The sequence below is a fragment of the Poeciliopsis prolifica genome, unplaced genomic scaffold (assembly GCF_027474105.1).
Source record: "Poeciliopsis prolifica strain line A6 unplaced genomic scaffold, Auburn_PproV2 SCAFFOLD053, whole genome shotgun sequence".
Lineage (NCBI taxonomy): Eukaryota > Metazoa > Chordata > Actinopteri > Cyprinodontiformes > Poeciliidae > Poeciliopsis > Poeciliopsis prolifica.
The window spans coordinates 2,539,491-2,553,525 of record NW_026562428.1 but is presented as its reverse complement, the minus strand read 5'-3'; the positions used below and the strand labels follow the sequence as shown (position 1 = coordinate 2,553,525).

Here is a 14,035-nt window from a genome sequence, read left to right as displayed (position 1 = left end):
GTTTCACCGTTCTGTAACCCTGAGTGCATTCTGCCCTCTAGTGGTCAGCCGGGGAATGTAGTCTAACAAGCCATTTCAACTCGAGTGCCTTCACTGGCGTTGGAACAGACTGACTGCTTTTTACTTTGTTACTATGGATGGGTTTATGTGTGTGACAGAAAATACAGACAGAGTTGAGTAGCCATGAAGCGGCTCTGGCAGACATGAGGAAGAAGAACCAGGACAAGGACCCTTCGCACCGGGTCGTGGGACAGATAGACCTAACCCAGGTAATCATAAACAAATCATCACATTTATGTGAAGTTCATTTTTCTCTGAAGTATTTGCAAAATGATTTTGGCATCAGTTATGTTCTCTCTGTCCTTGAACTTTTACATCAAACTGGATTTCACACGCATCCTGTCCCCTGTGCGTTTTCCCAGAAAATGCTCAGCGACGTCTGGACCAAGTTCCGCCTCTTCCAGAAGCCGGCCAACTTCGACTCCCGCCTGGCCGAGTGCGAGCGCGTTCTGGCCGGGGTCAAAAGCCAGGTGGGGTTGCTGGACATCCGCAGCGTGGAGCAGGACGTGGTGCAGTCGCAGCTGGACCAGTGCATGGTGGGTAGCGACCTGGACGAATGGGCAAGCTGACAGGGAGGCTGTCTTCAGCTCGTTTTGTTTCGCCGGAACAGAAACTGTACAAGACGCTGAGCGAAGTGAAGGGGGAGGTGGAGACGGTGATTAAGACGGGGAGACAGATCGTCCAAAGGCAGCAGACGGAGCAACCCAAAGAGCTGGACGACAGGGTGACCGCCCTGAAACTGCTCTACAACCAGCTGGGATCGCAGGTCTGCACACACACTTCCAAAGATATTTCACCTGAATGACGTGGTAACTTCACTCTGGTCGATATCGTCCCTTTTGTTTTGACTTTTCAGGTGACGGAGAGCAAACTGGAGCTGGAGAAGAGTCTGAAGTTGTCCAGGAAGTTGCGCAAGGAGCTGAACGGGCTGACTGAGTGGCTCGCCGCTACCGACGCCGAGCTGACGAGGCGCTCCGCCGTGGAGGGCATGCCCGGTGACCTGGAGGCTGAGGTCGCCTGGGCGCAGGTACGCCAGACACGTTGCAGCGTTACGGAAACGAGAATGGACGCCGACTCTCTCCTTCATCTTGTCCTCTCAGTCCGTCCACGGTGACATCGAGAGGCATCAGCCCCAGCTGCAGGCGGTGGTGGACCTCGCAGAGGCCCTCAAAGCGGTGCTGAAGGGCAACGGAGGCTTAGTGGACGACAAAGTCAGCCTGTTGCACTGCAACTGGATCGCTGTCACGTCCAGGGCAGAGGAATGGCTCAACCTGCTGCTGGTCAGAAATAAAACACATAATCCACAATGTTGCTGCTGTTATTGTTGCAGGGCTGATGGGCAAGTCAAAAGTTCCCATATTTTGTTCTGGTTTTCTTCTCTTCAGGATTACCAGCAGCAGATGCAAAAGTTAGACGGAGAGATTAAGGAAGTGAATGAATGGATTGACGGAGCAGAGAGAAAGATGGACGAAATAGACAATCAGGGTCCCAATGATGCTGTGCTGAAGGTTGTAATCTTTAAATCCCGCCCCCCCCATCCTACACCTCCTTCTTTAGGTCATACGTAGTCTTGGAAAAGGTCTAGTCTAAGTCTAAAGTCTAAGTGTCTCCTGAACTTTAGCTGTGAAAACAGCATGAAATAAAGCGGGAGTCGTTTCTGTGACCAGCTAATGAGCTGCTGTTTGCCCCCTGCAGGTGTTGCGTGCCGAGCTGGAGCTGACCAAAGGGAAGATGGAGGAAGTTAGAGAACTGGCACAGGAGCTCATGTCCACCAGAGGAGAGAACTGCCAGGCCCAAGTAGGACCCAGAATGGAGCAGCTCAACCAGAGGTTCGACATCATCTCTCAACGGATCGCCTGTGGTTTGGTATGGACTCCTGCGCCGCCGATTCCCAGTTCACATCGATTGATTTCACCTCAAACTCACGACATCTGCTTCTGCAGACGGCAGCGTCAGCCAGGGAGCTTGAACAGTACCACAGCGAAGTACGGGTCTGGCTCGAACTGCTGGAGGAGGAAGCCAAACAGGGAGAGAACCTAAAGGAGGAGGACTTCCAAGAGGACAAGGTTCCTTTCTGCCACTTACAGCCGCTGCCAATGTGCTGCATGTTCACGTCACAGGGCAACATGTGTTTGTGTGTAGAATTGCGAAGAGGGTGCAGTGCAAGAGTTGCTGTTGAAAGGAGAGAACCTGCAAAAGAGAGCCCCAGATCGAGACAAGCGAGAGCAGATAAGACAGAAACACAACCAGCTCAACAGCAAGTACAACACTGTGAAGGTAAGACGCACATTGAAAAGCGTGACACCGCCTGTACTTTTCCAGAATTGACCAAATACTTGTCAAAATTACGAAGCCCTTGCCTGGAACTTTCATAGAACTTGCCAGATCTTTCTCTGAATTTAAAATTTGCTTTACTGGAATGTGGAAATTGCTCCAATTCACCAATTCTAATTTTCAGACCTCTTCTAGCCCCAGCAATTTCTGGAAAGAAACCTCTTAAATCCAGGAAGCAACCTAATAAGATTTGAGAAAGTAATAGAAACAGTTCCCTGCCTGAAACATTCTAGAATAAACTACATAGGTGTATTCTGGAACCTTGGCGGTATATAAAGGAATTTGCTTGCAGGTACAAATGGCTGCCTGTAAATAAAATCAACCGCCTGGTGTTTACCAAAGCGGTTGATTTGGACCAAAAGCTACCCTCCGGTATGCTATTGGTCCCCCATTCACTCTTGGTTTGAGTCTGATCTGCCACTGTAGGGCCGCATCAATGACCATTAAAGTTTGCCTTAAACTGAAGGCATTTCCTCAAGTTTATTGATGGTTAGCGTGACAGCGCTAATAAAAGTAGAAGGGACCCTGGAGGTCGGTGCCACTGACAAATGACTCTTTCAGAAAAGGCTCCGGGAAAAGACTCTGGTGTTGCAAACCTCTGAGAGGCATTTCAATGAAATGTCTTTCTCGTAGTTTTTTATTGTAAAGACTCGTTTCTGAGGCCACGGTTGTATAAAACTGTTCCTAATGAAACGGCTGGTGTTTTCCCGCATGTGTGTTCAGGACCTGCGTGTCCTGAGGAATAGAAAGGCTCTGGCCATCGCTCCCCAGTGGTACCAGTACAGAAGGAAGTCCCATGACCTCATGGCCTGGCTGGACGACATCCAGCGCAGCGTGGACCAACTTCCTGACCCACCCGAGGCAGAGCGGGTCAAGGTGAAAGCATGTTTGGAACCACACACACACACTTGTACATTTTGTAGATTTTTGTTCTTTTCATCGTTTTTCTTTTACCATAAAGCTTCATTGAGTTTGGTTCATTTTCTGATTCTTCCTCTCATGTTCTGTCCCACATTTCTTTTAACATTCTCTTGCTAATCTACCAAAAGTACAGAACTACCCAGGAGCTTTGTGAGCGACAAAGCTTGGACTGATCCGGTTTCCCAGCGCCTTCCTTCATCTGACTCTGTATATGTGTCTTTCCCTTTCAGACAATCACTATGACATTTCGCTAAGCAGAAGTGTCGCCCGCTTGCCGTAGCCTCACCTGTCATTTCCACACCTGAGATTTCCCCCAAAGCCTGTCTGTGTGTCTGGCCATCTATCTGTTCTTCAGACCTGTCCATACAGCTTCCTGCTTCTGTTGAGCTGCTCATATTGCATTCATCCGCGATCTGTACTGGCCAGCGATTGTACTTTCTTTGTGCAAATAAAGACTTAAGGCGGTGTTTTTGTTTCTAATCCATAATTATCCATTTTTCTGGATCTATTTTACATTTCTACTTATGTTTGATTCTGGCAAACATGATATTTTCTCCTTTTACTTATTGTGTTGTGAGTTTGTGCTAGTGGCTAAATAAATGTACTTCCTTTTTCTACGAAGGTTTTATTTTTCCAATTCTGTAACCTCGCTTTGTGAGTCACTGTTTGTGTGTAAATGTGTGTTTTGGTTTTGTTTGTTTTTTTGAGCACATCCACATGCCTCTTTGTGCTTAACCCAACCGGGTCCCAGCCAATGGCCGGTGACCTTTCGGTTGATTCTGTCCAATAGGAAATTGGCTCAGAGTTCAACAAGAAGAAGGAGGAGCTTAAGGAGGTGCAGGGCTTAGCCAATCAGCTCTCACAGGCTGGAGCCGCCAATCTAGTGGAGCCCCGCCAACTCCAGCTCAACACCCGCTGGGTGGAGGTGGAGGGCAAGTTCAAACCCTTCAAAAGACGAAGTGTGAGTCTCAATAGGCACTACTTGTACATTTGTAATACTAACAAAACTCACCGATGAGATAAGCCCAGAAAACTAACTCTTTTAATAACCAGTGTGTTTTCATTCAAAGCATGAATCTAGAGTTTTAAAATAAACTGAACACCGTCTGTTCAGTCAATCTAAACCATTTGAAATACTCATTTAGTAAGGATTAACTCAGAAGTTTAAACGTCGTCATTCCTGCCAAACTCACTTTTAACGACAAAAAAATTGACAAACCTAAAATGAAGATCAACATGGATGCCCAGCGGATAAAAAGACACTTTTAGTTTTAGCAGCTTTAACAGAAAAAAGGGCAGAAGTTTAATAATCTATGCTGAACTAATTACAGGTCGTATGAAATACTGCTTGCAATTAAAATTATATACAATGATAGTCTTCAGAAAAATATCACCCTAAAATTGTCACTAAACAACTAGCATCAGAACATTAGTTCTCTCCTTTCAAATAATGAACTTCCAGTTTGCTTTTCTTGTGTTTCTTTGCTGTCATTCTTATTTACGTGTCTTTGCGTGTGTCTCAGAGGAACACTCGCATGTCTCACTCTCAGTGTCTGGCTTTGTGTCACGCATGCCTGCCTTTCCCTCCACTGATCACGTCACCGGCAGCCCGTTGATCGCCCAGCCACCGAAGGTGTTTGCTTTTTCGTGAGACACAAACACCCATCCATCCTCCACATGCCCGTCGCCCCTCTGAGTGTGTGGGTTTTTTTTTTTTTGTACTTGGACTAAAACCCAACTGAATGCGAAGATTCCATGTATTCTCTGAGTTCAGGGCTCCTACACTGCGTGTGGGAAAACCATTTTCCAAGTCTGGACAAGTATGAGAAAGAGAACAGAGTTTGGAAATACATTTGTATTCCCAAACTGAGTGTTTCCTCGATTCATCCATTCATCCATCCTTTTTTTTCCAGCTTCCATTTGTCAAATCTACCATTAGTCCAAACCGAACTTGCATATTTACGCTCTGCAAAAAGACGACAAATTAGCTCACACTGAGGAAAAAAAAGTAATAAGTATGAAATCTGACTAATTTGTGTAGGAATCTGCACACCTGGACAGTAACTTTAAAGGAAGATCATTGTGCTTCATTTTAGTTAAGACACTAAGAGCTACGTCGAAGATAAGCGTTTCTGATTCTAGACCAGACTCGATTAGCATCGAGTAGCTGCAGGCTTATCAGCTTGTGTGTTAGCATCACACCTGGTGTGAATTGTCATACCTGGTTATTATTGATTTTTCTCATGAAGCACGCTCTTCTCCTACTGTCCATTTTCCCGCAGTGGATTTGATGCAAATGAATTCTGTCCAGGTGTGTTTTCAGTCCAAGTTGCCAAAAAAAGAAAAAGAAGCAAAACTGGTCAAATGATGAGGATGATCCTGAAAGTTGAGATTTCCTGAGTAAAATTGAGTTTGCTGCATATATGTAGAGAGATATATCCTGAAGAATGAAAGATTAAAGTTCAATCTACACAACGTTTTCACAAAAGCCTCCTTCTGCCTCTCACCATCAGCACCTGCTCTGCTCTTTCATCCTCATAACACATAGTGTCCAAACGCGGTTAGAGAAAACGAACACAAGAAACCATGTTCTAGTTTATGTGCAGCCTTTGGTGCATCGTAATGAATCAGAATATTGTTCAAGCTTTAGTTTGCTTCCTTAATTCGATTTAAAAAGTGAAAGACAGAGTCAGTTGAGTAAACCGATTACTTCTGAATCCATTTCTGATTGGATGGTGGCTGAAAACGAGGAACGACACAGTTCCGGTTCTTGTCTACGTCCATTTTGTCGTCCTTGTTTAATTGCGCACCCTTCCTCCTTCCACTCAACTTTCCATCATTTGGGGGTTTTAATTGACTGTAGTAAATATTTGGATGATATTCTGGTTTACTAAGACGTTTGTGCGTCTGTCACAATGATTTCAATTATCTTAAAACGTCACGAAGGGAGAAATTAGCAAAACTAAATTGAACTTTCACATTGAATTTACAGTGGAAACTACAAATTTTACATACGGTGAATAAAAAGACACATTCATCTTCACCTCTCAATCAGGCCAAACGTCTCGTTTTGCGTCAGACAAGATTCATTCATAAAATGAGGTTATGACTGGATGGTTTTCTCAAGGCAGCTTATTGAAATGCAGCAACAAACCTAAGAAATGACATTTTTCTCAATCAAATTCCCCAGCCTGACCGGGTCGTTTGAAAAAAAGACAGAAATAAACACAAATATGGAAAGAAAAAAATAATTAATCTGTCTTGTTCTTGAAAAGTATGTTTGCTGATTGGCACTGATCGGTCTGCTCAGTCTTGCACGTTGGCAGTCGGCAGCAATCAAGTCGCTGCGATGCCGCTAATAACGCCATTAGGAGTGTTTCATCTGGGCCTGATTAAAAAGTCTCCTTTAATTGGAGGGCGACTGCTTGGCCCGCGATGAGAGCATGACAATGAGGTGAAACGAAGGCAGGCGAGTGTTTGCATCCCAGTTTCTCTCCGCTGTAGCAACAAGCTTTGTGCGTCCTTCTGGGAAAAAAATGTTTGAAAAAAGTAGATTTCTGTTTTAGTTGTAATTTGAATACGTTAAAGGTCAGATAAACTATATAAAACAGAAAAATGATGACATCTGAATCTAGGGCTTCACATTCAGGGTTCCTTCCTGTTATGATCAGTGTTAGTTTTTGGTTTTGGGCCATTTCGGGCAGTTGCCCAGGGCGGCAATAGAAAGGAGGGGGCGCACAAGCGCAACTAAAAAGAAAAAAAAACTCCAAACAATTCTCATTTGTAATATCAACAAGTTTCCAATTAACTTTATTCCTGTGTTTTCGATGGAGAGTGGGCGCCTTCGTGTGGCCCCACTGATTATTACTGAACCTCTATTATAAGCAATAAAAACATGCATTTTGGTCGCTCCGTATGGATTAAATGTGGACTGAATGAGCTCTCAGATGAGTTTCAAATGAAAATGTTAGCTGTCCAGAGAATACCAAACGTGACGTAACATATTTATCTATTTTTGGAGTCATAACATTTCTGTGCTGTGTGTGTGGAATCAGGAGTACCTGACAGAGCTCCAGGCGCTGCTGCGTTCGGTGTCAGAGACGGACTTCAAGCTGAACTCTCCTGAATACTGGCCTGCAGCGTATTATAACCTGCCGCAGCAAGAGCACTGCCTGAAGGTCAGCACTGCCGCCGAGTTGGAGAAAAAAAAAATATATCAGCTGCATTTTTCAGCATTCACTTTCTTTTTTTTAATGAAAAGCATGCATAAAATGCCTCATCTGTCGGATTGCTTTCTTCCATCTACTAAATGGCCTTGGAGAAGTTTTAATTTCCCTTTAGATCCTACAAAAAACAAAAAAAATGCATATTTGTTTCAGACCAGAGATCAAGTCAAAAATATTCAACGGTTTCAACAAACACTGTTATATTTTCTCTCCAAGTATATTTTAGGCGGTTTTAAGAGAACCAAAACACATATTTGTAATATTTAAAACGTCTTCCGACGTCGCTTTGAGGTCCTAGAACAGCAAACGTGTTGTACAAAGCAGTGAAAAAACACAACATTTTTAACATATTCTGAGGTTATGTGTCAAAGTTCTAAAATCTTTTTGATATACACCTAATGCTTATCTAACCCACCACAAAAATGGGTTTGTTTTGTCTGTTTTTCATTCGACCTCGCGATAAGAGAGTGGCTTTCACAATCACGCTTTGTTGCTTTCTGCGATATCATATCTCATCTGTAACGGTATTGTTCAAAGTCAAGACATTCAATTTTACCACAAAAAACATGACAGATTATTATTTTTTTTTTAATGTTATAACATCAGGTTTTGACTATAAGCAGATATTCTTTGAATGCTTAATACCCTTTAGTTTCCCTAACCCTGAACAATTGTTTCCTTGTGCACTTCCTGGCATGCAGGACGTAAAGGAGAACATAGACAAGCTGCAGGGCCCGGTGGAAGGAGCGCTGGCCCGCAGAGAAGAGATGGTGACGGGATCTCGACCTTTGGAAGGTCACAGGGTTCAGGAGTCTGCTTCCCTACTCAACAACAACTGGGACAAGCTGAACAAGCTCTACAAAGACAGACTGAAGTAAAATAATTCAGGAGGAATATTCAGAAGATTTCTTTACATTTTGGTTCTAGAAGCTACAAAATCATAAAACAACATTGGTGTTTCTTTTATGTCTGAGGGTGTTAAACCAGATAGCTGATTGATTTTTGTACTTATTGTTTGCCACGTATAGAAACATCTGCTCTGTCTTTGTCAAGGCGTTGGACGGATTGTAACTCCAAATGGCAGAGGTTTGTTTCGGACCAGAAGGAAGTGGAGGAGTGGCTGAGCAACGCCGAGAGCACTTTGACACTGTCTGAGAGCGAGCCGGCAGCACACAGACAGCAACTCAGGGTAACACCCAACCCTCCTCTTCCCTGTTCATCAGTTACATCAAAACATGAACATATGAAGATGAACTTCTGCAGGACAACAATGTATTTTAATATTGAGATAGTGAGGCAGGTGTGTGTGTGTGTGTGTGTGTGTTGTGTGTGCAGGACCTGGTGGACGACATACCTCACCAGGAGGTGGTGTTGGGCAGAGTGAACTCTGCAGGGGAAGACATCAGCCAGATGAGCACACCAGATGATGCCTTACGCCTCCGATCGCAGCTTAAGCTACTCAACGCTCGCTGGGCCAACATCAGCCAGGAGCTCAGGGAGCGTAAGAGGAGGTGGGCGGGCCCCCATCCGACCTCACGGCTGCGATTTGACAATCGCCGCGTCCAACAACGTGCCACTACTAAGAGGAGACCTTGGTGTGTGCAGGTCCGCCGAGGCGCGAACAGCTGCCGCAGAGTTTGAGGAGGACATGGGCTCGATGCTGGGCTGGCTGGATAAAGCGGAGGGTGTGCTGGCCATCCCTCTGCACCCCCCAGAACCACAGCACATCAGGGACACTTTGAGCAAAGTCCAGGTACAGTTAAAATCTTTTATAGCGAACTGACACACAGCGCAGGTTCAGTAGTAGGAGGCTTGAATCTCTATTGCCTGGCGGAGGCTACGATTCTGGAGCTGCTAAAGTCACATGACATGAATATTTAGACACGTGTGGAGGAGCTTCCTGCGAAGAAGTCGGCAGTGGAGAATCTGAACGCCAAGCAGAAGATGCTAACCCTTCTTCCTGCTGACAAGCACAAAGACATCCGGGGCATCAACACTCGCTGGGCTCAGGTAAGGAACTACAGAAGGCAGAGGTGCTGCGGTCATTATCCCTCCATGACCTTCTACTTTCATCAAAAGTATTTCTTTCCTTTAGGTGTCCAGGGCTCTGCCTGAGCGTCAGCAGGAGATCGAGGCTCTGCTGAAGGATCTTCTGAAGCTCCACGGGGAGCTGGACGACCTGTCAGGCTGGGCGTCGAGCACCAGAGCCAAACTGGAGCAGAGTCCCCAGGAACCGCCAGCCAGAGTACAGAAAACTTTCGTTTTCTGACTCATAATAACAGTATATCCACTTTTCTTATTTAAGCAACAAATACTAAAGCGTTGTGTCTAACAGCTAATTGAGGACGTTCAGCAGAAGAAGCCGGAAGTGGAGTTCGTTTTGGAGCGAGCCAGTCAGATGTACAAGGAGACGCCTCCAGGTCGGCTGGAGAAGGTGAGCGACAGCTGAACTTGGACTACACACTGACGTATTCACAACTCGCTCCACCTCTGTAAAGACGACATGAAGAAAAGTCTTTAGTTCACGTCTTTCATCTGAGGTTTTCTCCAAAGATTTCATCGCACTTTATATCTGTACAAGCTGACCTCGAGCCCTTTGTCAGCCGAGACGTGAGCTGTGCTGGTGTGTGTGTGTGTTTGTGTGTGTGTATATGTGTGTGTGTTTTCCATGTCTTGATGACAGCAGGGGAAACACGTGAAGCTAAGGGAGGACTGGACGGTGATTCTGGAGCTGCTGCAGCAGCACAAAGAAAGGATGGCTGCTGCTCTCGTCTCCAAAAAAACCCGTGAGTTTTCTTTTGCAGAAACAGCATAAATACTTTGATATACGCTCATCACCAGAAGAAACATCCAATGCAAGAAAAGACTCTAATGATGCTACTAAACTGACCTTGAAAATGTTTGGAAAGGTTCTAGAATTTGCCATTTTCTAGAACTCTCTCTAATATCGCGCACTTCCCAGACGAAGGCCTGACGGGAAGTTCCCAGCCTGAATCCGCCGCGCTCCAGCAGTTCAACAAGTCCTGGGCTGAGCTCACCGATTGGCTGAAGATGCTGGACAACATGGTGCAAAACAAGCAGGTGGTGGTCGCCGACCTGGACGACATCAACGAAAACATAAACCAGCTCAAGGTGACGATCGTAGCGCAGCTCAAAACGGGAACCGCGATCCACGCGTGTGCGCGGCTTAGGTTCTGAAGAATAATACGGGGAAGTTGAGTGTGCGCTGCTTGCGTTCAGGGATCTCTGCAGGAGCTCGACAAGCGGCGCCCCCTCCTGGAGAAGCAAGTAACGGCAGCACAGAACCTGAAGAACAAGACCAGCAACCACGACACGCGCAACGCCATCACAGAACGCAGTGAGTCACACACACATCGTCACACACACATCGTCACAAAGCTGCGTTTCCATTACAGATATACACAAAACTTGTTACATGTATTCTGATAATTAGAAAAAGAAACACAATTTCAAATTGTGGTGTTTCTAATAAATTCATTGAAGGAGCTGAATGGTGGGGGGCTTCCAAATCTCAGAGCAGCCCTGCCCCACTCAGATCCTGCAGACTAGTCAGTAGTAATTAGCAAACATCTCATTATATGAGGTGCTTCTCAGGAAGCTGCCAGTAAAGGTTCAAAAGAGGAGCGGTGATCAATTTTGAAGGCATTAAATTATGAAGTCAAACATCTTTTAAGTCATATTTGATATATATGGTATTTTTATGACAACTGGAGACAATATAGCTACATGACAGTGCTATGAAATGGCACTATGTACCTGGAAAACACAGTTTTTTTTTTTCCTCCCCCACAGTCGACAAGCTTCAGACCCACTGGGAAGACTCTCAGACCAAACTCTCCGACAGGCTCAAGCAAATCCTCAACATGCTGCAGGACTCCACAAACTGGCTGGACGCCAAGCGGGAGGTGGACTACCTCATCAGCCAGGCCAGTGGGAGGCTGGAGTCGTGGCAGGAGGTCACGTACACGGCGGACGCGCTGAAGAAGCAACACGCCGATCTGAGGGTGGGCACCGGAGATCCGTCTGCGTGACGACTGGCGCCGTTGGCATCAACAACGAGTCCTTTTGTTTCCGTCGCCCTGCAGGTCTTCATGAAGGACCTGAAGCAGTGGCAGGGACAGGTGACTGAAACCAACGCGCTGGCCAACAAGCTGCTGACGCTGTACGCCAACGACGACACGCACAAGGTCGCCCAGGTCAACGACAACATGCTGGCGACCTGGGCGCACATCAACAAGCGGTAACCGCACACTCGTCAATACCAACGATCTTCAATCGGGAATACAAGCACCATTAGTCTAAAAATATGGCATGAAACTGGAACCCAAAAAAAAACAAACACATTCAGAATATTACCGTTCATCTATTAATTCGTTGAAATCTAAAATAATTGGTGAAAGTGCTATGTGACCAGGGTTCCTTTCGGTTTCACTTTATAACGCCTGAGTTGGAGGTAAGTCCTCGGTTTCCCTCATCTCTCTCGCACGTCTTCAGAGTTTCAGACCGGGAGGCGGCGGTGGAAGCCGGCCTGAAGCTGCTCCACCACTTCTACCTGGACCTGGAGAAGTTCCTGAGCTGGCTGACGGAGGCGGAGACCACCTGCAACGTTTTAATAGACGCCACGAACAAGGAGAGGCTGCAGGACCAGCCTGAGGCGGCCAAGAGGCTGCTGGCCCAGTGGAAGGTGGGACCCGGTTTAACACACGCGTCCTCTTCATCAGGGCGTGTAATACGGCTCGTTTGAGGTGAAACTGCATGACCTGGTTATGGTTATGGATCTTAACAGGGAGCTCGGAAAAAAAAAAAAACTAAATTACTTTCAGCTCTTATTCGTCCCCCCTTCCCTCACCAGGTACCAGAGGAACAGGATTATCCATGTTTGTCACTCCACCTGTCAGTCGTCATTATGTTTCCTCGCTCGCCGAGTCGGGATATTAATGCAACAGATTTCTTGTGTTTATATATAAAAACTGGCCCTGCATGAATAATGGAGGCTTTGGAGCTGTGTGGGCAGAGAGTAAATTGTTTTCACAAGGACAGCATGGCATAAGGGCAGAGCAGCTTTAGCAGAGAGACTTTCTTTTGCATCTTTCGTTTAATTTTTTTTTTCTACATTCAGAGAGGCGTTGAGCTCAAGTATTTTATTTGGACCGACATTTTTAATACAAGCAGAGCTGAAAAGTATGTCCACCTGCTGTAAAGTATGTCGTCGTTTTCTGTGTTTACCATACAAAAAAACCACACACACACATACACACAAACAATTTTTGTTTCCGTTTATGGGGGTAAGAAGATCAGAATTGCGTCGTTCGGACTGTGGGGGAAAAAGTCGTCTGTAAGGTCGCATGAGGCCATTTGAAGATAAAAGTTGTGGGGAATGCCGAACTAAAATCTAATCGACATTAAACTTTCCGTCTCACTCCAGACTTTTGACATCTACGGTGTTTTTAATCGAGCTCACTTCAGTTTTTGTAAAGTTGACATCAAACGCCGTCCCAGGAGACAACGTCCTCCCGGCTTTGCCCAGTGTTTGAGTAACAAGTCGACCAAAAAAAAAAAAAAAAAAATATATATATATATATATATATATATATATATATATATATATAATTAAAATTATATATTTATATATAATTTTAAAAAATGAAAAGACTTGCAGAATTCCCTCCTCTGCTTGGAATGACAACAATGCTGATATGGCAGCATGAAGCGATCTCATTGGCCTTTCCCGGTCTGGCGGACATATGGAAAAATGCCCCCCGCTGCATTGTGGGTGTTGAATGGTGGCCTCTGTCTGTGGCGAGGACACACTCTGACCCTCATCCTGCTCCCACACGCTCTTTTTGTCGCAACTCGGACACACTCGCATATCGGAATGGGAATCCGAGACACAAATTTCAGCTTTTATTCCCTCTTCTCACACACACGCGCGCGCACACGTTTCAAGAGTTGTGTCAGTCCAACAGGCAGTGCTGTGTGCAGCGCCGAGATAGTCTTCTGTGTCCAATTATTATGGCAGCTGTAGCATCCAGAGGAGTGCGCACACTCTCTCCGGGGCGACAACGCCACACGCAGATAAGGTTTAATTGGAAAACGAGCTCACTCATCGTTTTCCTCTTGCTTTCATGTCCTCTATGGCTCCTTCCTCCTCCTCCTATCTCTTCCTCACCCCCTCTTGTGTTTCCACCAACTTAGCCGGCCCAACTTTGTCTCCTCGCCCTCCCCGTCCTCTCGTCTCCAGTATCTGCCTCGCGTTTTGAACAGAGGGCATTTCTGTGCGGCTGCTGTGGGGGGGTAGAGCTCGTTTGAGCAGAACAGAGGAAATCCATGGCGCTTCCTCTGCGACTTGGCGTCTAGTTTGTTCTTCGGAGGATGCTGCGTAGGAAGGTCTACCAAGTTCAGGTTGGAACATCAAATTCAAGCTTCGTTCTTTTGTAAAGCGGGAAAAAAAAAATCCAGTTATGAAAACAGAT

At 45.7% G+C, this 14,035-nt stretch overlaps 1 protein-coding gene across 13 annotated transcripts in view; it reads left to right on the top strand.

Moving 5' to 3' along the window:
- The window catches only part of dmd (dystrophin), a 157,369-nt gene that overhangs the window by 116,545 nt on the left and 26,789 nt on the right, over nucleotides 1-14,035 (top strand). For 9 of the 13 annotated variants that reach the window (XM_055059316.1, XM_055059308.1, XM_055059319.1 and 6 more), the window contains 25 exons: nucleotides 159-269; nucleotides 423-596; nucleotides 671-826; nucleotides 917-1,087; nucleotides 1,161-1,340; nucleotides 1,446-1,568; nucleotides 1,756-1,926; nucleotides 2,004-2,126; nucleotides 2,203-2,337; nucleotides 3,118-3,270; nucleotides 4,106-4,276; nucleotides 7,371-7,493; nucleotides 8,243-8,415; nucleotides 8,595-8,730; nucleotides 8,877-9,052; nucleotides 9,147-9,294; nucleotides 9,423-9,551; nucleotides 9,637-9,786; nucleotides 9,877-9,975; nucleotides 10,225-10,327; nucleotides 10,504-10,673; nucleotides 10,782-10,899; nucleotides 11,355-11,566; nucleotides 11,648-11,802; nucleotides 12,057-12,246. In XM_055059316.1, coding sequence (XP_054915291.1) covers nucleotides 159-269; nucleotides 423-596; nucleotides 671-826; nucleotides 917-1,087; nucleotides 1,161-1,340; nucleotides 1,446-1,568; nucleotides 1,756-1,926; nucleotides 2,004-2,126; nucleotides 2,203-2,337; nucleotides 3,118-3,270; nucleotides 4,106-4,276; nucleotides 7,371-7,493; nucleotides 8,243-8,415; nucleotides 8,595-8,730; nucleotides 8,877-9,052; nucleotides 9,147-9,294; nucleotides 9,423-9,551; nucleotides 9,637-9,786; nucleotides 9,877-9,975; nucleotides 10,225-10,327; nucleotides 10,504-10,673; nucleotides 10,782-10,899; nucleotides 11,355-11,566; nucleotides 11,648-11,802; nucleotides 12,057-12,246 — 3,750 coding nt within the window. Of the gene's footprint in view, nucleotides 1-158; nucleotides 270-422; nucleotides 597-670; nucleotides 827-916; nucleotides 1,088-1,160; nucleotides 1,341-1,445; nucleotides 1,569-1,755; nucleotides 1,927-2,003; nucleotides 2,127-2,202; nucleotides 2,338-3,117; nucleotides 3,271-4,105; nucleotides 4,277-7,370; nucleotides 7,494-8,242; nucleotides 8,416-8,594; nucleotides 8,731-8,876; nucleotides 9,053-9,146; nucleotides 9,295-9,422; nucleotides 9,552-9,636; nucleotides 9,787-9,876; nucleotides 9,976-10,224; nucleotides 10,328-10,503; nucleotides 10,674-10,781; nucleotides 10,900-11,354; nucleotides 11,567-11,647; nucleotides 11,803-12,056; nucleotides 12,247-13,324; nucleotides 13,965-14,035 lie in introns of those variants that run through there. The other 4 variants (XM_055059314.1, XM_055059309.1, XM_055059307.1 and 1 more) reach the window with 2 other exon arrangements.